The sequence below is a fragment of the Neopsephotus bourkii genome, unplaced genomic scaffold (genome assembly GCF_033783945.1).
Source record: "Neopsephotus bourkii isolate Nb327-2 ecotype Australia unplaced genomic scaffold, CSIRO-AGI_Nbou_v1 NB_196, whole genome shotgun sequence".
NCBI lineage: Eukaryota > Metazoa > Chordata > Aves > Psittaciformes > Psittacidae > Neopsephotus > Neopsephotus bourkii.
Window position 1 is genome coordinate 7,800,797 of NW_026900709.1, and position 25,521 is coordinate 7,826,317.

A 25,521-nucleotide genomic window follows, 5' to 3' on the forward strand; every position below is an offset into this window, starting at 1 on the left:
AGCTGTCATGGGCTTAGCTGCCCCAAACCACCACACCACTTTGAAAGTCTAAACTGTAGTGAAATTTCAGAAATAAAAGTCTCCAGAAGCCTTGATCTCTTCTTCTTCTCAAAACAATCTATTGTAAATGTATCAATATGTTGCCAGTCTGAGCTTTTAAAATTCAATTAAAAAAAAAATAATCTTCAAAGGAAACTTTGTTTAAATATAGTGTGGCTGGGTTTTAATTTTTTTTTTTTAAATCTGATCTGATAGAATTTAAATTAATTGCAAATTACCTTGAAAACTGGATTATTACTTGAAAAAGAGTGTCTAATTTTGACAATCAGAAATGTTACTGTAATTGCCTAAAGCTGTATGCAATTTATACTCAAAGAAAGAGGGTATAATGATACAAAAATGCTGAAAACCTACTTGCTCCCTAAACAGGTAATACATACTGTGGAAAATTAGACTTACATTACCAATTTTTTAAGAGTTTGGCTAGTCTTGTAACTTGCAGGACTAAGAACTGAAAATGGTTACAAGGCTTTACTGACTTACCAAGCCACCTTACCTTCAGAGACCAACCAGCTCACACATGTTGCTACGGTTCAGCTAAGTAGCACATGCTGACTATAGAGCAGGTCAAGTCTGTGCCCTATTCAACACCTGCTCCCACACCCAATGTCATGGGAGTCAGATACTGCAGTGCCACTGGAGATAACTCATTACTGTCATTCATCTTTGTGATAGCATGCTTGTTTACATAATCAGCAGCAGAGAACAGTTTTAAAGATTACCTTGCTAACTAAAAAGTATTTTATAACTAAACCTGAGAAAACTACTTCTCATCATACAAATATTAAAACCTGCAAATCTGCCAGATTAATTTAAAGAATTCGGATGTTATGAACTTTTCAGTATCTGCTAACTTGAAAACTGTAACACAGGGGTTTTTTTTAGTAAGTATAAATATTTATGTAGATTATCTGTATTTAGGATTTAAATTTTCAGACAAATATAAAACACTGAATATCATCTAGTTCTGGACAAGGTTCAAAAAGGCACATGAGAATAGGTTCATCAGCTTTCAGACCAAATAAAAGTAATCCTAAATTTTAAACCAATAGGATTTAACCACTTGCATAAAAATATTCAATAGTAACAACTTCCTTATTCAGGGCCTATATATGATCTGAAAAACCACAAATGAGTATCAGCTTCCTTTTCAGTTCTTTGATTAAGTTGGTATTCAGAAGGAAACATAGAAAGTGATATAAATTGGCATTCTATCAATGAACAGAGAGCTCGAATATTTTATCTTATGATCACATATCTTCCAGTTTGAGCTACTCTTGAACAAAATAAGCATTTTAAAAAAAGTTTTCTTACTAAGAGCCAAATTATTTTGCTCCCTTTTTTGGAGAATATAGGGAATTGCAAATCAGAATTAAAAGCAGGATTACATGTCCAGATACCACAATTTGCATTAGTGTTTTCTAAACTTAAGTATCAATAGCTACTGCCCAAAGCATTAATGCAGTAACACACTGCGAGCAGATGGGAATTAGCCACCTGTTTTCTGTTCTACATTACTGACATCATTTCAAGTCAGACAGACTGAAATCATAATTTGGCAATGAGGTATCCTATCATAAGACATTTTAAGTGGTACTAGAAACAGCCCAGTAAACTTTACACTCAACATAAAAACGACCAAGGAAGTCGTGTGCAGGTTAAACTTGTTCCAGAAGAAGTATAACTACATTTCCGGAAAATGTATTATTTGTTACATAGAAACTATGACAAAATAAATTAAAAGAAATTAAAGACAGCTAATACAACATCCACAACACTAGTATCATGGGATGAAGCCATTTCTGAACATATTAAATTCAACTTCATAAAGTTCTTTTGATGAACCAACTTCATGTATGTAATATCCAAAATTCAATACTGTCTGCTCCTCTGATACAATTTCTTCTTTGAAGATTTGGGGAGCATCCTATACATGGATAATGTAGACACCCCCCCCCCAAAAAAAAAAACAAAGCAAAACAAAAAAAAAACACAAACCCAAACCCAAACTAACCTAATTTTCAATTTTACCATGATATTAATTAAAAAAACTCAAAATCACAACAAAAAAAAAAACAAAACAAAGCACCTACTACTTTTTTTGTTCTTACGCAACTACGGCCTATGAATTTTGGCAGATACATCTTCATTAGATGTTGTGTGATTGTAACGTAGTTCTCAGTTTTAACTAACTAGCCATTTATATAAGTGCAAAAGACAATCTAACCAGTATCTAAAGCTGCATAAATCTCAGCTTCTCAGAAGAAAATAAAACTAAAATGCTGTGGCTTTTTTGCAAAGCTATTTTACAGACTCTGTGACAAAATGAACTTTCCACGTCTATAAAATGTGAAATCCAGCCAATTCTGAATATTTTTATTCATGTACTGTCTTTTGCATCACGCTCTCAAAGAGATGAAATACTTGTCAGCTGTCACTATTCTCTCAAGAAACACATACAAACATAGCATATCTACACACACAGTTACATGCACACATACACAGCATATATACATATACACACACAGAGTAATTTGTTACATTTTCTGGGAAAAAAGAAAAAAACTAATTGACTTGTCCATGGATTAAAAAGAAGCATGTAGCAGAAGAAATCAAACGTCTCAGCTTATTTCTGAGGATGAAACTGCATGAGATAACTGAGGCAATCTAACAGGGTACTACTACCAGAAGGGAAAATGCTTGCCACCTCTTTCTTTGCTCTGGAATTCATCTGACCCCTCAATGAGTCAATTCAGCCCAGCATAAAATTATTCACTTCTTTTGCTGATTCAAACATCTGCTAGCTTGGCAAACCTTTCAGCACCAGCAAGTTAATACATCAGCTCAATTTGTTTGTTTCCTATCTTACAAAGCTACTACTTTCAAATGCCTTTCCAAATACCACAATATTCTTTATTTTAATTGATGACATTATCACATGGAGATCAAGAAACTCTAGCAGCTAAAATGTGTTGGCCAAATAAGATACAAAATATTCAATAAGGATGCCCACCAACTCTCAGGTAACGGAAAAACAGAAACTACTGGGTCATTTGCTGTTAATTTCTCTTTTAATCCATCAATTTATATTGCCCTGAAAAACTGCAAAAATGGCATGAGTTCTGCAACCATACACAAATTTGAAACATTAGTTTTGCCTCCTGTTCATGTCATTGCAAAGTACATTTTATTTAGCAAAGCCAGGAGCAAACTACTTTTGTCATCTATGTTTTTGTCATTAGATGCCAGTACTACAGAAACAGGAAAAGTTAAAAGATGACAAGTACTGTTTTTCACCACTGGATTTATATTCCTTTCTTTTAATTGCAAGTGCCTGTAGCCAATAAATACCAAGTACACTAAGCCACCAAACAGGAGCTGGAAAGCTTAATCAGTCCCTTAACATAATATTCTTATTTTTCACATTAGCTATTTTTCTGCACTTTTCACTTATGCAGAATGGCCCCCCTCCAAACAATACACTCGCCAAGAATATACTTAACCTCTTATCCTATGTAAAATTTTCATACTAACACATCATATATATAATCACATAATGAGACCCATTCCCAGAATTAATATAGTAAGAAATGCATCCTTCTGTTTTCAATGCGATTATCTTCCTCATTCACAAAATGTCAGGTAAGTTTTACTTGCTATGTAAGTTCTACTTGCTATGTAAGTTCAATAACAAAGAAGGGGTGCAATCAGGAAAAAAGTCTCACTTGTGAAATATGGTTGATTGAAGATTCCATGCGTCGAAGTTGGGATGCCTGGATATCCAGCATTTGAAGAACATTGTTGGCCAAAGTGTTGATCAGGTAGGCTACGCTTGCTAATGACTGGGTTGTGTAGGCTTTGGTTTCTTCCAGGGCTCGCTGCTTATCTGCTGACTAAAAGCAGAAATAAAAGGTTTACTTAAAGTTTCTCACACAAAGATTATTCAAATGAATCCCTTTTCCCTGTCTTTAAAAGAACAAAGACTTATACAAGTCAAACTAATTCTACATCAAAGTTACAATTTTTCCTCCTTCCCATTCATATCACAAAAGATACTTTGTATTAAGATATTTGTATTAAGAATTTCTGTATTTTATACAAGCTCAAATATAGCATGATACAATACACTCATCTTTTCAAAGTGCAATTTTATACTGTATTTTAGCAATAAACTTTGAAAGCGTTCAGAGATACCTATAATTTAGTTCTTTTAAGCTCTGTATTACTTAGAACTGCTTAGCTCTTCTAAACTTTGTACTTCAATTAGATCTCATAACAGCCTCTACAGATCTGCCAAATACCATATTCCTCATCTTTCCCAATTATTTAGACTTCATTATCGCCACAAATGGTTGCTCACAGTGAATGAACTACAATTACTCCCTTAAAATGGTAGGTGGATAAAATTTGAGAGGAACAGTTTTCAAAGAGAACAAGTCTGTTTTCTTTTTAAAGATGTGCTTCTTCACATTGTCAGTATTTTCTTCTATAAGGAATTAATATGATTCATTTTTCTAGTAGCAGAGCACCTAAAAATATTAAAGCTATCAAGCCAGAAGACATCCATCAGAAATTTAAAAACACAAATACATTTCAAACAACATTACAAATAATACACTAAGAGTTGTCAGGGTTCTGTGCTTCTCCCTTGAGTAACAGTTCACATCACTAAGATCTAATTCAGTACAAAGAATACAAATTAAAGCATGGGTAAAACATATGATTAAGCTGCTAAGAAACGTCTACATTTCCAAGGCTTTGGAATACATGAAATTTCACTTTAGGTGGCTATTTCCTGAGACCCTGTAGTAAGTCTTTTCAAGGATGGGGGTGGAAGTCGCCCAAAAAACAACTAACAACCGCACATGTAAACACAGACACTGGACAATTAAATGCTATTCAATAAATATAGTCAATACTTTTTCTTTCCTGGCAACCTCTCCTGTGCCCACAAACAACACTGGTAATCTGGTTGGCCTGGTCGGATTCCTTCTTACAGGCCATACTAGTACCACTTCCTAGTCGGCTTCTAGAAAGGAAGACAGCAGCAGCTGCTGTTCAGCCATACAAGAGCTCCCACGGTTGTGCAGGAGGGAAGGAATGCTGTAGATGGGAAGCATTCCTGCCTGGCTGTTTCTTTCCCATACCGCAGACAAAACCAGACCCAGCAGCAGAACGAAGTGAAAATCTGAAGAGACTGCTTCTCAGAGCAGAGTATGATAATCCCCAACAGACCATGCTTGTAAAGGCTACCTTATATCCAACTGTAAAGAAGTTAGATAAATGCTATCCCCAGACCCCATTTAACAACTCATGACTTTTAGCCAGCTGAATAGCATGTCTTTATATAAAGTGCTTCAAACTCAGCTTAAGGACTCCCAAATGAAGGAATACAAAGCTGTCTGCCTCTACTCTCACACTTATAAATGCATTTATAAATGCATTCATTCTTTCCCTGCCCCTACTCATAGCCGAAGCTCAGTCTGCAAATACCACTACAGTACACACTACTGGACAGTTTCACAGCTATTCAAACAATTTCTGAATGGCAATAATAAAAATGACCAGAAGCTTTTAAGTTTCCCTCTGCAACAGCTGACAAAGTCTATATACAGAAGCAGAAACTGCTGATTTACATTAACACACTGTATATCCAGAATAGCTAGCAAACAGTATTTTTTCATTAATAGTCCAAAGTGTTTGAGAACAAAAGGAAAACAATTTACCATTTTACAAGTTATGAGCCTCTGCTATGGTCCTACTGCTTAAAGAAATATAAATAGGACTGTGTGTTCAGAGCTAGTCCTTTGATGTAAACTAATAGCTAAATTCAAGTCACCCCATTCACACCAGTTCAAACCAACAAGGAATTGGCTTCTCGATGTTCAAACTCGAGACATTTGGAAGTGTTATTAGCACAAACCCCCTCTTGATTGAGAGGTCTAGTTTGTGTATTTGGCTGATAACCTGAACAACTATCATTTGCTCTGCATGCCTTTATATGGAGCCCAAAATTCTCTGAAGTAAACTCATGCTTGGCACAACATAATTAAAGTCTGAACTTTCTCTCTGTATACTGAAAGATGCAGAATATGTTGACTTTCCAAATTAAAGATATTTGAACTACTATTGTCAAGCCATTTCACAACAACAAATTAATGACAGCATTTTAAAACAACTAAATTCACTCTAAAGATTTTCAAGTAATAAAAACTTGGGTCTCACAAAACAATTTGGGAAAGCAGCTTGGAATACCTACAGCAAATCTAAAGTTCCCCTGTGGAGATGCAATAATAAATTTAATTTGAAATGGTAAGTTGTGTTTTGCGAGAAATCGTACTTCTAATTGAAGTACGTACTCTCTAATTGAGAAAGTAGATTTCCAGAGGTGGTACCTTACCATATGCTCCTATGCAACAAGTTTCTCATGTATACTCCCAATGGACATCAAATTATATTGCTTCCAACTGCTGCCATGCTCAAATCTAGAAACAGATTTAGGTAACCAATAGTACACTAATAACTGAGTATGTAATAACTAGTAACTATGTAACTAAAGGGATTTCTGCAAATAACAATGATTTCAGGTTATCAGCAAATCCCATTCAAACAATAACCCTCATCAGACTAAGACCTGATACTCAGATCTTCAGAACACAAAAGTACCAGTCAATATGATTCATACCTGATTTTAAGGCAGGCAAAAAGTTGTTTCAATATCCACACCTACCTAAAATCTCCAGTGAAAGATCAAAAAAACCTAATTTGGCCCTAATCAAACCAATAGCCTTTCTACAGTAGTTTCAGTAACCTACGGAATACTGTTTCTATGTAGAATATTGAAAACAAGAGAAACATATTTTGCTATGTTCATTATAACAAAATGAAGATGCATTACTGTAAACATTTAAGGATATTAACCAGAATCCTTTAAGCCCCCCAGTTCTCAGAAACATTGCAGTCAGGAATGGTAGGTGTTTCTTCAGTGCCCTGACCTAAATTAAATGCCAAGAAACAGACCATTGAATATCTCTCCATTTTAAAGTCTTCAAGTACCTTTAATCTAGCACTCATGCACAAAAAATTTAGCATGCCTATGAAAAAACAAATTGACATTTTAACATCTATACACACACCACTCTTAGGGAAGCAATACTTTCAACTGTTGAATCAGCTTGACCTGTACTTCTTTTTGATGGATATTAAGAAATCAAAGCTGTTGTCTGACAAATAAGTCTTCTGCAACACTGCCAACACAGGCAGCCACTCATTCCTAGTCTTAACACATCCATTCCACTACTAATCATGATATTATGGAGACTCAGGTTCTAATTTAATCAGCAGTACCCGTGGAAGTAGTGATCCCAACACAAACTACATACTCTTTGCTGTAGTGAACTAGACCAGGAGGCGAGTTCCAAATGAAGATTATCTGATCCATAAACCAAATTATGAGTTCTTCCTCCTCCAAATCACTGCATAGCCACAAAACACACAAGAAAGTACACTATCAAAAATAAACAGATAACTATCCAGAGTTGATCTGCTTCCTAAAGGAACTATGTCTACAAAGTACACATGGCCTCAATTTTGCCAGCCCTCCACTACCTTCCCCCCTCACCTCCCAAGACCTGTCCACGCTGCCTCATTTGTTTCCCTTAATATTTTTCCATTAACTGTGTTAAGAAAGTTGCTAGATCTCCATGTCTTAAAACTTGCCACTTCAACTTTTCAAACAATGTTAAGAACGTACTTGAGCATTGCAGCTGGATCATCTTCACAGCCTTAAAAAGATAAGATGTTTGGATTATTGATGTCTTCCATGCCCACATTATCCAATTTACATGCAGCAACCTAGCATCTATTCTGTTTATTATTTTTCTCCACACAACGCACACAGCAGGTGGTCTACACTGAGTCACAAAGCAACATCCTTTTCTCTTCCAGCAGTAAGAGCGCCATTTTAACTCACCACAGAGAGCTCATCTGATGCTCTTGCCAGCCACATACAGGGTAAGGATGATGTCAGGCTATCTTTGCTGCAGCGGGAAGTGGCACCCCTAGATGCACCCAGACACAGCAACAGCCATTGCTCTGCCCAGCTGTCCCCTGCAGAATATTTTCCAATCTGTAGGAAGCACCCACTACTAAAACAGTTCGTTTTCCTCCTCCAGAAAACAGAACAAAACTATAGACTAGATGGAAATACTGCACAGGATGGATTCAGTCTAAGAGCTACAACATAAACTGCAGTGACTACTCTGTGCAAAGCTGGGGCTTTTAGATAGCAGGAGAAGATGAAAGTCATTCAAGTCAGCTATGAATTCACAGACTTCATATTCAGCCAGAAAAGGCATGTATTACTGTCCTGGTTCAGCAGTAGTAATTTTTTTCTCTTTCTTAGTAGCTGGTGCAGTGCTCTGTTTTTGACTTTCAGGCTGGGAACAGTGCTAATAACACCAATGTTTTCAGTTGCTGCTCAGTAATGTTTACTCCAACCAAGGACTTTGTGAGTCTCATGCTCTGCCAGGGAGGAGGGGAAGCCAGGAGGAAGCAGAGACAGGACACCTGACCCAAACTAGCCAAAGGGGTATTCCACACCACAACACGTCATGCCCACTATATAAACTGGGGGCAGTTACCTGGAAGGGCTAGATCAGTGCTCGGGTCAGGCTGGGCATCGGTTGGCAGGTGGTGAGCAGTTGTATTCTCTTCCCTTGTTATTTCCCTTATCATTATTATTATTGGTGGTAGCAGTAGTGGTCTGTGTTATACCTTAGTTACTGGACTGTATCTCAAACCGTGGCAGTTACATTATTTCGATTCTACTCCCCAGAAGCAGAAGGGAGAAAGTGGGAAGGGGAAGTGAGCGAGTGGCTGCGTGGCCGAGTTGCCGACTGGGCTTAAACCACATTTACATACACAATGCAACGGTATGGGCTTGCTTTCAGACACTCGAGAGTTACGAAGTTTCTACTTCCACATGCTAGTCCAAACAAAGACAGACATGAAGTCTAACACAGCTCAGAAATTATGATACAAATGTGGGTTATAAAATCTAATGCAAAAATGAAAAATATTTTCAGGCGAACACTGCTAGCGTTAGAAAAGATGGGGAATTCAACCTGCAGTAAGTGCAAAGATGAATACTTTTCATGTCAGAATGTAGAACCTGGGCATCACTTTTTATAGCCGCTCTGAAAGTTACATTTACATAGCACAATTAGATTATCAGATTTGAATAAGAAATTGCCTGGATTGATGACTGTAAGATATCTTTTTACTTTAGGACTTAAATCTCTCGATGTGTTTTCTCCTGCCTAGGGAAATACAAACTTCTGTATTTGTACAAGGAATATAAAAACAAATTATAAAGAAGAAAAAAAAAAAAACACCAAATGGATAGGGTAGGGCAGATGAGAAAATAAAACATGCAGTAAGATACGCAAAATGACAGAATAATTTGGCTGTATGAATGGTAAGAGGAAACTGACATGCATATGGAACACAAAAAGCAGGGTTAGAAAGGAATGAGATTTTAATGCATTCTTCCACCCCAAAGTGAGATCAGAAAGAACACAGTGATAAAGTCTATTATGCCACTGTTAAGAACTTGAACAATTTTGTACAAAACAACAGCTATTAATGCAGAAAGAAATTCTACAGTGAAACAAATGATGGAGGCAACATTAGCACTACAGTAAGATTTACAGAATATCAACCCAACCAGTTGAAAGAAGAAATGCTACCAAATGCTACTAATGCTACTAACACTATCAAGTTGGAAAAATAAGAAAGACTTCAAAGACAGCAACATGTTGAAGAAAAACACAGCTCTCATGAATCAGAAAGAGCTAATTGAGAGGTCTGAAAATGAACCATGAGAGGAAGTGCTAAAAGTTGCTGGCAGTTTAGTTGGTTACTGTAGCAAGGTCTCTCTCCTGCTCCAGTTCTAACAAATAAATAAATACAATTAACCACTAGTCATCATCAGTTTCCAAATTCTAAGTTTTCAGTTGGGGGTAACAAAATCTACACAACAAAGTCTTACTAGATGAGCCAAAAAGTCTGGACCTATAAGTTGATAAAGAAATTGTGGGGTTTATATTACAAAAGATTAACACAAATTGCTGCCTTTAATATCAATATGGAAAAAAAAAAACCAACAAAAACCTTTCGAGATTTATACTTACTGTTAAATTGAAAGGGTAAAAAAAATTACCACCACATTTTCATTCAGAAAAATCTCTTGGACAAAGTTCTGAATGGAAAAATCTCAATTCATACTCAAATCAACTCTCCAGTGTACAATGCATTTACACGACAATTTTTAGGTGTCAAAGTGGAAGCTGAGTGGCTAACTACACTGAAAAGTGTGCCCACGATTTAATAATCACTTCCCCAACATATACATCATCTCTTGCTATTGTTCTAAACAGTATCATTTAGTGAAACAGAGCTCATATTACATGAGACAAAAAAGTAACAGGGAAATTTTGAGAATGGAACAGATTAATTGCTTTGATTACTGTTAATATAAATCCAAACAAGCATTAGTCTTAATACCAGCAATCAAAACCCCTCATGCTTCTTTTGACATTGCATCAGCTTCAAGAAGCCTCAAGAACAAAAGCTGGATGCCACAGAGATCAACAAGCCTGTGTTACTAAGTACAAAATGTGCTCAACTATGATGCTGACAAAGCACACTTTGGTTTTCCTGTGAAAAACAGAAAATCAAACTCTTATATCATCTTTTCCATTTTAATTGTTGCTGAATTCCTTGAAATTGCTGAAAGCCTCATACATAATTAAATATTTTACACACATTTATTCAACTGCACAGATGGTATTTGCTTAGCCCATCCAAGTGCTTTCTGAGGTCCTTTCATAAGCTACTAAAAATGATTGAGAAGAGAACTGAGCATCATTAATTCAATAATTATGCCAAAATCTGCCAAAAAGTTACATAACTGGCAATGAAAAATACAATAGATTTCTGTTTTAACAAACCACCTCATTAAATAGTTACTTGCTCAAGAATATCCCTTATCCCTTTCCTCACTACCAGAACTGCTCATTCCCACCATGAAAAACCATGTACCATGCAATTCCTAAGTAGTTAGTCTGTAACACACAGGTGAAACAAGCATGAAAAACAGAAATCATCACTGACTTGTCAGGACAGAAGGAAATGAGATCCCTCAGAGCTCCTGGAAAAAAACGCCACAGAACTACCAGAAAACCTGAAAAAAGTCCCTTTGGATGTGCAGGAGGACCCATGTGCTCTCTCAGTACGTTGAGCACAGGGGACAACTCATTCTACCTATTCTTTGGTATAACCACAGCTCCAAAATATTTGGAGGTTGGGGCAGATATTTTTGGGTTTTGTCAGTTGTAATGCTATTTTCTCTAAGCTATTCATCCCTACATGTGAACATTTTTCTCTATATAATTGGTTATTCTTACAATTATTGCTATTATTATTTTAGTAAGAGGGCTAGCATGATTGCTTTGTGACTTTACTCAAATGTTTGCACATTTATTTTAAAATTAAGGAGAGCTGGTAGTCATCTTGCCCATCTGCATGTACTCTACATCATAAGCATGAATTAATCAACTGCAAAGAAATATAAGCAAACAACATTTCAGATATGAATAGGAACCACTTCTTCACGCATACCCTTCCATAAACCCACTGATAAGTTCCATGACAAGTTTCTATTATTCTAAATTTGAAAGAATACATAAGGAACACGACACACTGAAACTACACAACAGGGGAAGCATCAAGATTAATAGGACTGGTAATCTGGGATACAACTTAGTGGAAACGGTACCCCTGGACTTTGGAGATAAGAGTATTTTTATTTCACAATAATTTTAACATCACCATATCTGGACAGCTAACTATAATTAAAGTAACGTGCTTGACAACTCTCTGCTCCATTTGTGAAGAATCATCAGCTAGTCTCCCAGTGACACGATTCCTTTTTTATTAATGAACTACTCCCAGAAATGACAATACACAATGCAAGAATCAGCACTATAATGAAACTTGAGTTCTAGGTGGACCATCCACGAACAGAGGTTACAGTCAGACACCTTAATCATCCCACCTTACAAACATTTGTCAAACTGAAAAGTACATTTCTTCACAATTGCATCTGAAGTCTCTATTCAACACATAAATGAAAGTATTTAACTTGATGTTCACACAAAGTGCTTTTAAAATTTAAACACCTTTAAATGGGAAGTTACTGGAGTAAATTCTAAATACAACTCAAAAGAAATGGGATTAGGATGACTGTCATAGTACTGGGAATTCTGCATATTCTAAATCTAATCAAACACATCATCTTTTGAGCTGAGATCCAACAGTAATCTAAGCACAGCAATCATCAAAGCTGTATAAGGCACTATGGCATTAGGTTAAACATAATCATTACAGAAGATACCGGTTTCAGAATAAAGAATGCAACAAAACTATCATTAGATTTTATAATTCAAACAACATTCAAGGACCAAGCAATAAATGTGGTATCTATAAAAGAAAAATCCATTTCCAAATGCAAGGTTAATTGCATTCATCATATTCCACTGATGTAAGTATAAATAAGGCTATTTCCATTTCGTAATTAAATTATAATAATTTGCTTATTTTACCTGCAAACTGATAACAAGCATGCTAGCTGTGTAATATCCTCTTAGTATTCATACTTTCATGAAGTCTTTGATATCAAGTTGTTCTGTTTTTCAAATTACTAGAACACTGTAATGATGTACTAAATGTCACTAGAATTTATTGATCATAAGTGTGACTACCCAATTTCTAAGCCAGCTGAAACTCAGTATCAGTAATTCTCTACAGACAGTATCATGTCATTCATTACACTGAAGTCTTTTCATTGCAGTTGATTCATTTGGTATTTTCAGTGCTGAGCCTCAAACTGTGGGTTTGATTAACAGCTAGGACAGCTACCTCCCAAAAAAATGCACACAGTCTAATCTCCTAAATGGAAAAGCAACTTTTAAAAATACATACTGCATTCAAGGCTGTCAGTGAGGGCAAAACTAACTCACTGGTTTGAAATTTATGAGAGAAATAACTACTGCACCCAAAAGATAACAAGTGATAGCTGGGGACAAGCAGAGCTTTCCCTGACATCTAATCACTTGCAACACTGTTTTCATCCTGCCAGCATCACTGCAACAAATCTGTCATCTGTTTCACTTAACCATCACTAGGATCAAACTTAATGTTGTTTTCCATACATTCACAATCACAGCTGACCAGCGTACACATGCAAACGTCCTACTCTCGCCAAAACTGGCAAGTTCCTATTCTTCCAAAGGACAGCCAAAGTCCTGTTTATGAAAAAAAAAACAAACCAGCCCATGCTAAATCCATATAAGCCTCTTAGACAAGGTTAAACAGTTTGCTCAACACACGAAGAAAATAGTTTAAAATGACAGATCACAAGAAGCTGAACAGCATGACAGAATCCAAACGTGATTACAACTAAAATGTAGTTAACATGTAGTTATATTAATAGATATTTATCACTGCTTTACAGCAGCAGTTGTAGCTCTTGCATGAGAAACAAGCAGCAGTGACAAAAATGTATTCCCCATGTACATTTAAGACTCTGCTCATTCTGTTAATCAATGCAGGCTTCACCTTACTCTGTTAGGTCTTTGGCAATAACACAGCTGAGAGAAGTGGACCATTTTCTAGTTCATCTGACAACATGATTATTATTAGAGTTACAAATATAGGGCAAATTTTGGCTTTAATACCAATACAAAAATCAATGTATTTGTTGCCATAAGTGATTAAGCCAATACAAGTGCACCAGAAGAACCTCAGAAACAGCAGATTTTCAGGCTTAACCCTACTATCTCGTGTACTTGCTGTTCTAAAATTCTTCATTCACCAAGGATGCTTCAGTGTGCAGAGTTTTCACTGATTGTACAAATAAAAATAATGGATTAATTCAGTTGAAATCAAATTATTTATAGCTACTTGATCAAAATAAAACAAGCCACCATAGCCGTTGCAGAAGTTACTTTTCAGATGCAAAGTGGCCTTCAGAAGTTAGAACAAATTACAATCATAGAGCAATCATTCTGCTGTTCAAAAAAGAAAGTTATTTGTACCAAACTGTATTCTCCTTAGCAATATCAGATAAACAGATTTTTCACACACTCAAGAAACCTGAACAGGTCCATCATTTCTAAGAAAAGGATGTCTATTTCAGCTTCACAAAACATTATCCAGTCACAGGGGTTTATGTAACATCTGAGTTATTTCTCAACTTTGCCAGTTTCTTCATTCAACTATAAATTCCCAATTCACTACATAGCAATGACTGAGGCCAATTAATGACTAATTTAGACTCACAAGCAGAGTTATCTGTGGCAGTAGAAGCAGGTTCTGCTTCCAAGTGCCCATTGCCAGACATTACAATCTCATAGCAAGAAAAGCTAAGTAGGACGCGCAGCCATGCCATCAACCATCATGGTTTAGAGCCTTATGTACTAATGTAATTAGTCAGATGGCAGGACAGCTTGTAATTGCCCGAGTGTAACTGCAGCATATAAGGGGAAGATATACACCCTATTCAGCCAATAGCTCCCAAAAGAAAGGGGGGCAAATGTGGAGATGACACCCACCTCAGATACCACAGCTATATCAAGCAGTCATTGAGCTGTGTTAAGAGTCCCATTTTCACTAGGCAGGAAGAGCAAGTAAGGTACCCAAGGAACACAACCTGATGGATAGCCTCTGCTGTCTGTCCCAGCAAATACAATCTGCTTCTTTAAAACTCTTCCCCCAGTGTCAAGCCAACAAGTCTTTTAATTGCCATCCACTGTCTCTCCTTCCTCACATGAGCACTCCCCAAATTTTTATCATTCTAGAAGTTATATTTTAAACTAGCTATCTTTAATAACTATGGCTAAAAAAAAGAAGGGAAAAAAAAAAAAGGACAAATAAAGAGGCAGAGCTACTCCAGGTAACAGGAGTATGCCCTTTCAAAGATAAACAATAGGTAGAGGAGAGGGCTTAAACTAAAACTAAATGGGGGCAGGAATTTGCGTTTTCACCTATTTCTAGGAAAAAGCCACAGTTGGATTACCCAAATCCATTCAGTGATCAGCTAACTACATTTGGAATTACTCTTAGCTGGCACTTTTTAAAGCTGTTGTCAATTTGAACATAATGAAAGGAATGAACTGTCTTCAGATACATGCCCACAGTCTAACAGAACAATAACAACAAATACCCTTTATTTCACATAAAAAAAATTAGAGCTCAAAATAAGAAACTTTCATGCAACAATCACAACATAAAATATTCCTTTCTGAGGCAAAAGAACCACTGGAAGGATAATAGAACTCCAAAACTTACAGCTTCATGGTTAAATTAGCAGAGCCTGAGAGCTGCACTGACAGTTGATAGCTCTGAAGCACAGAATTAAAGAAATTGGAAGAGGTGTCCCTCCATTTCTCCATGAAAGGTTTCCCAATCTCTCCAGCTTTACTTTTTTTCCCTTTTAAACAAACATAGCAGCCTTCCTTACTTACTGCAGAACCATCTAAAGGCCAAAGTCTCCAGTTCCTCCAATGCTATATCATCACACAGACCAGAGTAATGGACATTTGCACCCCATTAGATGAGCAGACACAAATATATTCCTGTTCTGACTCTGAGAAGTCACAACAGTCTACACATCTTACAGGCCTTTTTCCTCACCTTCATTGAAGAGCTTGACAGAAAGTGAGCAGAAGCAAGTAGACAACAGGTTGATTTTTTTTTTCTCCATATCCACGTTCAGCTGAAAGCTGACCATTGCCATACTACCCATCTGCTGAAGGTGGTGGTGGTAACACTCAATAATACACTGCTGTAACTGAGCCAAGGATAAAGACGAACTAAAACTACCATGATCAACAAATATAAGTAAAACAAATTTAGGAGAAGTTCACTGAAAACTGCTAAACAAAACCAACGTCTTCTTTTTCAACAGCTTTGTTCCCTTTGTGCCATGAAAGCTGTACCTGCTCACTTTTCTGGAAAAGAACGGTTTTACAACCTTTTGCTCCTGTTACCACAGCGCTGGACAAAACACAATACTGGCAAAGTGAGAATGAGTTTCTAGCCTCCTATGCAGCGACTATTAGCCCAACTCTAGATCTGTTCTGCACTCCTTGAATAACTAGTGAAGATTTTAGAAATACGAAAGTCATGTCTCCAAGAAAGGAGTCCCAGCCTAATTCCCACGGGTAGACTGCTAGAAATAAAGTGCAAGGTGTCCCTGCCCATGGCAGGGGGTTGGAACTTTATGATCTTAAGGTCCTTTCCAACTCTAACTATTCTATGATTCTATAAGTTTATTCATTTTGTTCATGTTTGTAACAGCTGTCAGTACATAAAAACCAGAAAGTTGCAGGAGGCTTTTCATTAACTAGACTCAAACTTTGCTTTGCTGCTATGATTTAAGAAACTCAAAAAATAAGCAGGGAAAAAAAAAAAGAAAACCAAAAAACTCCACCCTTAATTAGTAGTTATTCTCTTTTCCCCAGTTAACCAGCAGTTTTGGTCCATTTACTTCAAAATTAGAAGTAAACCTTCTGTCAATTGCTATGTAGTTCAAGAACAGCAAGCAAAGTCACTATATTCAACCTGCAGTATATAACTTAACACCACAGCATCAAGTTTTCTGTAACTATTTCCAGAAAGATCTGTATTTTACACACACATTTTCCTAAGAGTGACCTATTTTCACACTAATTGCAGTGCTTCTTGCCCAGAGACTTTTCAATGCAAGCAGTAACTCAATTTTTTTAAAGTAATATAAGGACATTTTACATGCATAAATGGATGTGCATGTTATGTCTCATATTAACTACCCTGCAACTGTAATACACTTATCTCCACACAATACTACTTTTTTTCTGCAAGTGAGTCAATTACTTAACAATTAACAAATATCATACTGAGGTATAAAAACCAATATGCTTGATAAACATACCAAAATAGGGCGAAGTTTTTCTCCACATACAGTCATTTTCACATTGCCAGAATGGAAAACACTATGACTGTGTTGCATGTCACACAGCCATTTCAGAATTTCTCTCTAGCAACAGGGAGAGTTTTCAGCTTGCTAAAGAGAAGGCAGAATTTGAAGCACGTGATCTACCAGAGGCAAGGGGCATCTTGCTTAGCTACAAAGCTGAACATCCAAGTCCAGAATAAGCCTGAAGAACCTGTATTTTTCTGAAAATTCCTTCAGAATGGCACCAGGGATTTCATACGGTGAATGTTTACGACTGCTATCTTGAAGCAAAGCAATGCCATTACCTGATTGCCAGAATAATGGAACTGGACACCTCGGCAGAACCTCTGTGAATTCTACATAGTTGGTTTTACTCATTCACCCAAACAAAGTGCATTATTTATCAAATACCTTCTTTGAATCAAGAGCATAAGAGGTTAACAGATTTAAATGAACATGACTAACCCCAGGACAGCAATACCAAACAAGAGTTTCTATTTCTAAAAGTTTAAGTTCCTTTGTTCCAACATTTAATTATCAGTTGAAGACAGCACTTAACTATAACTTATGTGAACACCACACAAAATTACATGCTAAGACTCTGAAAAACACAACTTTAGCAATATCCCAGTCAACATGCAGCAGCAAATCTCTGTGCAGGACCTCTAAAAAGAGGCAGCAGCCAAGGACACAGTTCTATCAGCATACCTTGCAAACAATCAGACAATCAAATTACTTGGCATCCAACAGAAGACAGAGTTCTGCAAACTTGATAGCAATTATGAAATGGAAGTAGCACATACAAAGGCATAAAAAGTTTTAAGAAGAAAAAGTTATCACAAAAGCTAAAAGGGTGCTTCAGAAAAAAAAGGGTGCTTCAGAAAAAAAAGACAGATGAATGAATCAGACAAGGCCTCTGAAAGTATTATAGAGCATCTGCAATGCCCAAAAAATAGCAGCTGCTCATCTTTGAACATGCATTAATCACGTCCCAGACCTCAGATTCCACTAAAAAAAAAAAAAACATTTTTTACTACCAAAGCACTTACAGGGACTATTTTAACATTATTTCCCCCAAACAGACACATGTTTTTGTTTTCTGTTTGACTAATTTGAGCCAGACTTCCATAAGGCTCCTTCAGATTTGTTCAGATAATGATTTCTGCATGTACTGGTGCTGTGCAGCCCAAGACCTGTATAAATATCCCTTAGTCACTCCTGTTATCAATCAGGACACATTTCTGTAAAGCTATGGAACACCATTTTTTTCCTCCAATCAATATTTATAGAGTGGTTAAGAATCCATATTGGACAGAAAAGACACCATCTGTCACAGACATCTTGGCAGAAGCTAAAAATGTACTGCTATTTTTTCCCTACAACAGCCACATTCTGAGTAGCCCAATAAAATTTCATCTCCGAACTTCCATGAAGTAAATCAATCCATTATTATCCTCACCTAACAAAATTCCTACTAATGAACTTTTAGATGCAATAGTCTTTAAAGTCTATTTCTACACACAATTTTCAAAGAGAAGTCATATACAGCCTATTATTGCCTCAAACAGGGAAACCCTTTTATACAATTTAAATTATGAATATTTCAGTAAAAGAATAACTTTAAACCCACAGTTGAGAATTGTTATGCTGTTCCCCATATAGGCCAAATTTCATCATATCCAACTACAGCAGCAATCCAGTTTTACACATTCTGGTAAGTCTCACAATGACAAGAGCTCTCAGCCATAAAGACAGCACTAAGGATGCAAGCATTACAGGCAGTTTTGAAGCCAGCCTACTCAAAATGCACCAACAGCATGCCTGCAACTTCAAGAGTACCTGTAAGCACTGTATTGTAATGTGGTGACTACTTACATCATTATGCTTAGATAGCCTAACGGTGTTACACTGAAGTTACAGAAATGAAAGCTTACAGGATAAAAATAGAATGTGACACCTCAAACTTGAGAAAGAACATACAAGTCCTCTCCCAGCAGTTTCGTGCTGCATTACAGGATACAAGAACACCTACCTTTGTGTTTATATCCACCATAATCATGACACAGAATGAAACTCTTAAACTTCACTTATTCACTCAACTGAAATGATGTTCTGACAATCCTGAGCTCTTCCTTGTCACAAGAATAGAAACGCAGGGAAATGCAACAACAAAATAAGAACACTTCAAATGCTGAATGCCTTTTCTATGTCACAAAAGGTTATCTTGCCTCACATTCTTCCTTTTTTTCTTTTTTAACGTGAATTTGCTTGTTTTCAAGTTGTCCTAACAGACTGCTACAATTGTATAGTTGGCAAGTTCACTACCATCAGGGAAAAAAAATAATAAAAGGACTTTTCCCTATACCTTAATGAATTAAAGTACTGCACAAATGACCTTTTCATTTGACAGAACATGTAATATCACCTCTACCTGCCTCGGTATGGCAATAAATAAAATTATCCTGGAAAGGAGAGTTTCACAATATAAAATACAGAGAGTCACGGAAAAAGCAGGAATTTTCAAGCTGCTTTTTAGACAAGAAATTCTCTCCTTTACTTTTGCAGAAAACCACGCCAACCATATAATCCCTAATGCTCCACCTCCCTAGACACAGGCAAGTGGCTTTTTTTGCAAAACTCACCATCTTCCAGTCAACTTACTCAACAGCTTGTCCCTAAAACACAGGAAATACCACCCTGTGTCCACATTACATTCAGCAGAAGAAAAACATGCAAACAATTTTTGAAGGACTGTATTCAAACACAGCCTTAAGTGCCTATGAAATCCAGACCAGAAAGTCCTTGTAAAAAAGCTCCTTCCACTCTCTTGGTAAGTAAAAGCAGTACTTACCCTGACTGGTAAAGTATGAGATCTAGAGATGAACAGTATCACGTAAGAGCTGTGTTACTTAAAACCAAAAGAATTAGGTAGAAGCAGTTGCCTGCTCAAGTTGTGATTTACTTTGTGCAAAGGCGTATAATGAAAAGAAACTATCTGCTCAGCAAAAAAAAAAAAACAAACCCAAAATGCAAACAAACAAAACAAAACCTCACCTAGACAAACTAACACAATACATATTAAATGGAAAGAAAAAAACTGCCCCAAATAACCCACCCACACCAATAATCTTCACATTTCAATCTCCACATCTTAACCCCTCCAACAGAACCTAAACAACAAATACCTTTTTCAAAATTTCAGCCTTTCAGAGCTGCCCTGGGTCCACTGAATATCGCATTTACCACAGGGTAATGACAAGAGGCCTGAAAACTGAGGTCAAATCAATTAAAAAAAAAAAACAAAAACAAAAACAAACCAGAAAGACTATCATTTTTCTCCCTCAAAAACAAAAAAGTGCATTTTGATCCCCTTTATCAGAAGAACTGAAATCACACCCGTATAGTAACTGCAGCAGATCGGCAAAGCAAACTTCAGATCTAAAGCTTGTGCATCATCTCCAGAGCAGCTCTTTCTCAAATGATAAAAGACATCACACTGCTTACGGAAAAAGATCCAGAGAAACTCCAGCTGCTGCCAGTATCATTATGCGGCCTCAAGGGTATCACAGAAAATGGAAGAAAATGCTGCTTGGTTTTACAGCGGGGGGGGGCAGGGGGGGGTGGTGTATTATTTATTTAAAACTGAAAAGAAATAAATTTTCTTAAGTATTTTTCAAGATACCACGTCACACAAAATATCCTATTTGAGATGATGCACTGATGATAAAGACAATGAGCATGCTGCTTATAAAAGAAGCTAGATTTAGTAAAATACAGTACTTTGAACCTTCAGCAGGGGTAAAGAAATCTCATTCTTCTCTGGATCCTTAACACAAGATACAACTATAAAAAGGTAAGAAAAGTTCATGGAAGGTGGAATACAAGAAAAATAATTTTTTTGCAGTGTCAGAAAATAACCAAAGGCAAAATCCCCTTCTCTTTATAGTACTTTAAAACACAGCCCTTCTAGAAGACAAGTCAATCATTGGCACTCTATTCCTCCCGTCCATTTAATGAAAAAAAAATGGTTTTATATATGCATAAACAATGAAATAATTTATACCTCTGCATTAGTTATCCATCTGTTGATCAAGCGAGACAATTCATAAGAGCTTTTCTTGCATAATACATAGACTTTATAAGCCTTACTTAAATGAGGGTCTTACTTTGCTGCAAATGTTTACAACAGGCTCATTACAGTGAAAATTTTTGTTTCCCAGGCTCTCTGCATTTGGTTCCTATTATTATAGACTTATGCATACAAATGAGAAAAAAAATAATTTATCCCTCCCTCTTTCTCCAGTCATCAAAACTGGATTCATCTTACTGTATTTGCATTACATATGAAATTATTGACTAAAATAAAGACCGCATCTGCATTAAAAATTAATAATAAAGTTTTAAGCAGATCACAACATGGTAATGATTTACAATAGTTCTATTAACTCATCCCATCAAGTGGTTATAGAAGTGTCCTCAATTTGGAAATGGTTTAAATTAACCATTATCACTATTAGACACCTGTAACAGAGAATCAGAGTCTACAGATAACAATTTAAACATACGCACACATACAGTCAGAAATAATTTCCCTTTTCTTTTGGGAAAGGACTGTTCTCATGACAATGAACTGAGAACCTGGCAAAAAAAAAAAAAAAAGGTGGCAAAAACAACATCCTCACTAGTTTAGGTTGACTACACACCACTCTGTCATTCAGAATCGGCTCCTCAGAGTTTCTGCATGCTCAATCATTCTGCCCCTTCTAAAAGGGAGCTACTCCATGGGCATCATTTCCCTAAGGGTACAGACACAAACAAGCCTAAATCTTTGAAGATGATTTCCAAGATCACCCACACCTGAATAAAGTGAGAAAACTGAGAAGTATATCAGAAAAAAACACTTCACGCTGGTTTATCATAAATAACAAATAAATGTAATCTCACAGTTTTATGCTTCTTTACAACTCCATTCACTCTCAGTTCTCTAGTTATCAGCCATGGTGGGAAAAACCAACTGATTTCACTATTTGACATATATACTCCACCATATAAAAATCTTCAATCTTTCCCACAAATTAAATTTATATAGATCCTACTTAACTGACATGAGCTAATTGACACATTAAGTCCCCCTCCTTGGAATGCCAAAGCAACACCAATCTGTGCAGTAAGCATTTCAGAGGATACACGATATATGGTATTCAGGATACCAAAAATATGGTACTAAACAGAAGCAGTATCCCCAATAGCCCAGTGAAATGGATTACAGCAGACAATACAAAACATTTCATTTCATGGGCATAAAATGCCATCATGAACAAATTCAGAATAAATGCAGGGGGAAAACATATGAAAGAGAAATTAAAACTGCATATATTTTCATTATTTATTTAAAATGTCTAGCTGTTTTTAGAATACCATGGAATCCTAACCGCTAACTCATAGCAATAATTCCACAGATTGAGTAACATTACCTATCAAACTAAACGTAGTACCCCTGTACTTTACCCAAGAAAAGCAGAAAACCAGTGTACACAGTTTGTACTCTTCACACCATCATTTGCATATTCTTAAAATTTATTATTTCTCTGCCAAAAACAATAGCCCCTTTTTCAAGGGGTCAGGCATTTTTTAATCTCTCTGACATCCATCATCCATCTCAGCCTCCTATTTTGCTGTTAGCAGTATGGGGAATAAGAGATTGGCAACTTCTTCTTTTAGATATATTTATAAATAGTAAAAGTTACTATAAACTATCCATAATGGCATGGTATTCTATTACATAAAATGGATTTTTTTTCTCCCTTTGGCTAAATAGTTTGTGCTCATCCTCCCACCCCTTGCACTCCAAACAGATAAATTTATGCTAACTGATCCCAAACAGCCATTTAATTTGGGATATTTAACATACTTACATTCCCCACAAGTGGCAGCAGACCAGTGGTTTTTACCCAACAAAAAAGTAGGTAGACAAACTTTTGCAGTCTGCAATAAACATTCTGCCTCACATATAAAGCTATAAACTAGCACCACTTCTTATGCCAACTTACAAACTTGCCACCTAGTAAAAAAAAAAACTAGAGTGAATTACAAACTCTGCAACACCCAACACCTCTCAAACAATATTTAAAAGGACACAATTCAAAATCACTTTGAGAATTTGCATTCTACAAACACATACTATAATGATTATTATTAAAGCAAATCAAGACAAATTAGTTTGCTTTGAATTCATACTAAACTATTAACTAATAAATGGCTTTGTATATTGTTTGTTAAACAGACTAAAATGTTCTCTTTAAAAAGAAATAATACTCAAAAATACAATTTCAGTTATGTTTATATATTCCCGTCTGCTAAGAACAGCAATACCAAGAACAGACTTTGACTGTTCTGAGACAGGCTTTACAGAAAGACAAGCAGCAATTCTTTCAAAAGTCACATATTACCTAAAGGCTATCTGTCATGATCCTTTCATGTTTAACAGGTTTCCACTAAGGGGGAGAAACAACACCTGACATTTTCACTACTAACCTTCAGGCCCAAAGAGCAGCACTGCTGCTGCAAAAACCTTGAAATAACCTGGTATCTTGAAGAACTTCTCTCTTACCTTAGAACAGTCCATGTAACAGCTCACTGCCCTCATCAGGGATGGTCCCACTCTTTCTTTCCCTACTTCATTCCCACCTCCTCCATCACTTCACACTTCCACCATCACTGAGCAAAGCAACCATGCTTTTCCTGTCCTAGTCAGTTTTGTTGATTTAGCTAACTGAATGGGCTCACAAATGATCACATAAGGACCAGACCCAGGACAAGGACATAATTAGAATAGAAGCAGAAAGATGGTAGATAAGCTCAGCAATCTTGCACCTAAACAGCAGCAAAGCCTAATATTTGCATGTTTTGATAGGCATTGCTTTAATTTCTAGACACCTTACATTCCAAACATTTCTAGGTAGGTAAGATGCACTTAATCTTACATATAAGTTTTCAAATAAATAAAAAAAAAAAAAGTCTTCTTCAGGATGGTCCAGCAAGCAGCCCATTCCATCTTAACACTTCAACACTAGTCTGCCAGTCAAGGCAGGCCTTCATAGAAGAAAATCACAGAATAGCTAGGGCTGGAAAGGACCTCAAGATCATCCAGCTCCAACCCCCCTGCCATGGGCAGGGACACCTCCCACCAAACCATGCCACCCAAGGCCCTGTCCAACCTGGCCCTTCATAAATCTCGATCAAAATGCTTCTTAATATTCCTGCACCCAGCACAAAATTTAGAGACACTGCCAGAGCCACCCAGCTGGTAACGCACTCGACAAAGAGAAAATTGCTATCTGCCTTTCATTGCTGAAAAGATTGGGGCAGTCTTCTGAAACCTTCAATCCCACCCATGAAACTTTAACACTGACAAGCAAGTAAATATATTTTTCAAACCTTCCTCTCATAAGGTACAAAGCAAAACTTCTTATTTCTTATTCCATGTAGCTATGATAGAAAGATTTCCTTCACTAAAATCCAAATTTAAATCACTTCTCCTTCCTTGAAACCAGTGAACCTCTTCATATTAACACTAAATAACAAAATCTCACAGAAATTCTTACAAGGTTTAGCCTAGTCTTTTATCAAAAGGAATAATAGAAATTAATATCTGCTTTCTAACAATGTTTATCAACATCCCAATAATTTGCTCATAAAACATCAAAAATCATTACTATCATCTTGCTATATTATTTATTTTCATGTCATACAAGTTAATCATATGATAGTCATGCAAACATTAAAGAACAGTAGTTCACAATGTAGGAAACAGCTCTTCTGCAGCTCACCTATTTATTCATGTAAATATAACTGAAAATCAAAAAGAATCAAAATCCATTTAATGAAGGCATGCAGGTTGAAAAAAGCTTCTTCAGACAAAACCATCTCAGGCTTCCCTAAAATCTGTTAATAGCATCAGCTGAAATAGCAATTTAATAGCCATGATCTGCTCTTCTAAGACTATAGTTTTTAAAAAAGGGTATTATCCATAGTATATATCAACTCTGACAAAACAGCAAATAGCTCTAATAGGTAAAAGACACCAAAGTTATTCCCGAGAATTCTGACAGAGTTCATAAAAATTAAAGCAGTAAATTCACAACAAAAGTACAAAATACTCAATAAAAACAGTCACATATATCTAGAAGAGTTTTTAACTTTAACAAAAAATACGAGATTTACGAGTTCAGCACAAAACTAGCTTTGGCTGTGTGTATAACCAACACACAGGCTACCCAAACCAAGTAATATTTGTCCCTCATCCCACAATTAAGCAAGCATAAAACAACTTCATACAGTAACACTAAGCAAATAACAATAAAACAAGCACTTATATTTCAAACTGAAAGACCATTAAGAAT

General features: G+C 36.3%; 1 protein-coding gene across 20 annotated transcripts in view; it reads right to left on the reverse strand.

Annotated features, from left to right (window-relative positions):
* Positions 1–25,521, reverse strand: part of ABI2 (abl interactor 2) — a 63,057-nt gene that overhangs the window by 30,019 nt on the left and 7,517 nt on the right. For 19 of the 20 annotated variants that reach the window (XM_061378837.1, XM_061378724.1, XM_061378845.1 and 16 more), the window contains exon 2: positions 3,786–3,953. In XM_061378837.1, coding sequence (XP_061234821.1) covers positions 3,786–3,953 — 168 coding nt within the window. Of the gene's footprint in view, positions 1–3,785; positions 3,954–6,460; positions 6,537–25,521 lie in introns of those variants that run through there. The other variant, XM_061378743.1, reaches the window with a different exon arrangement.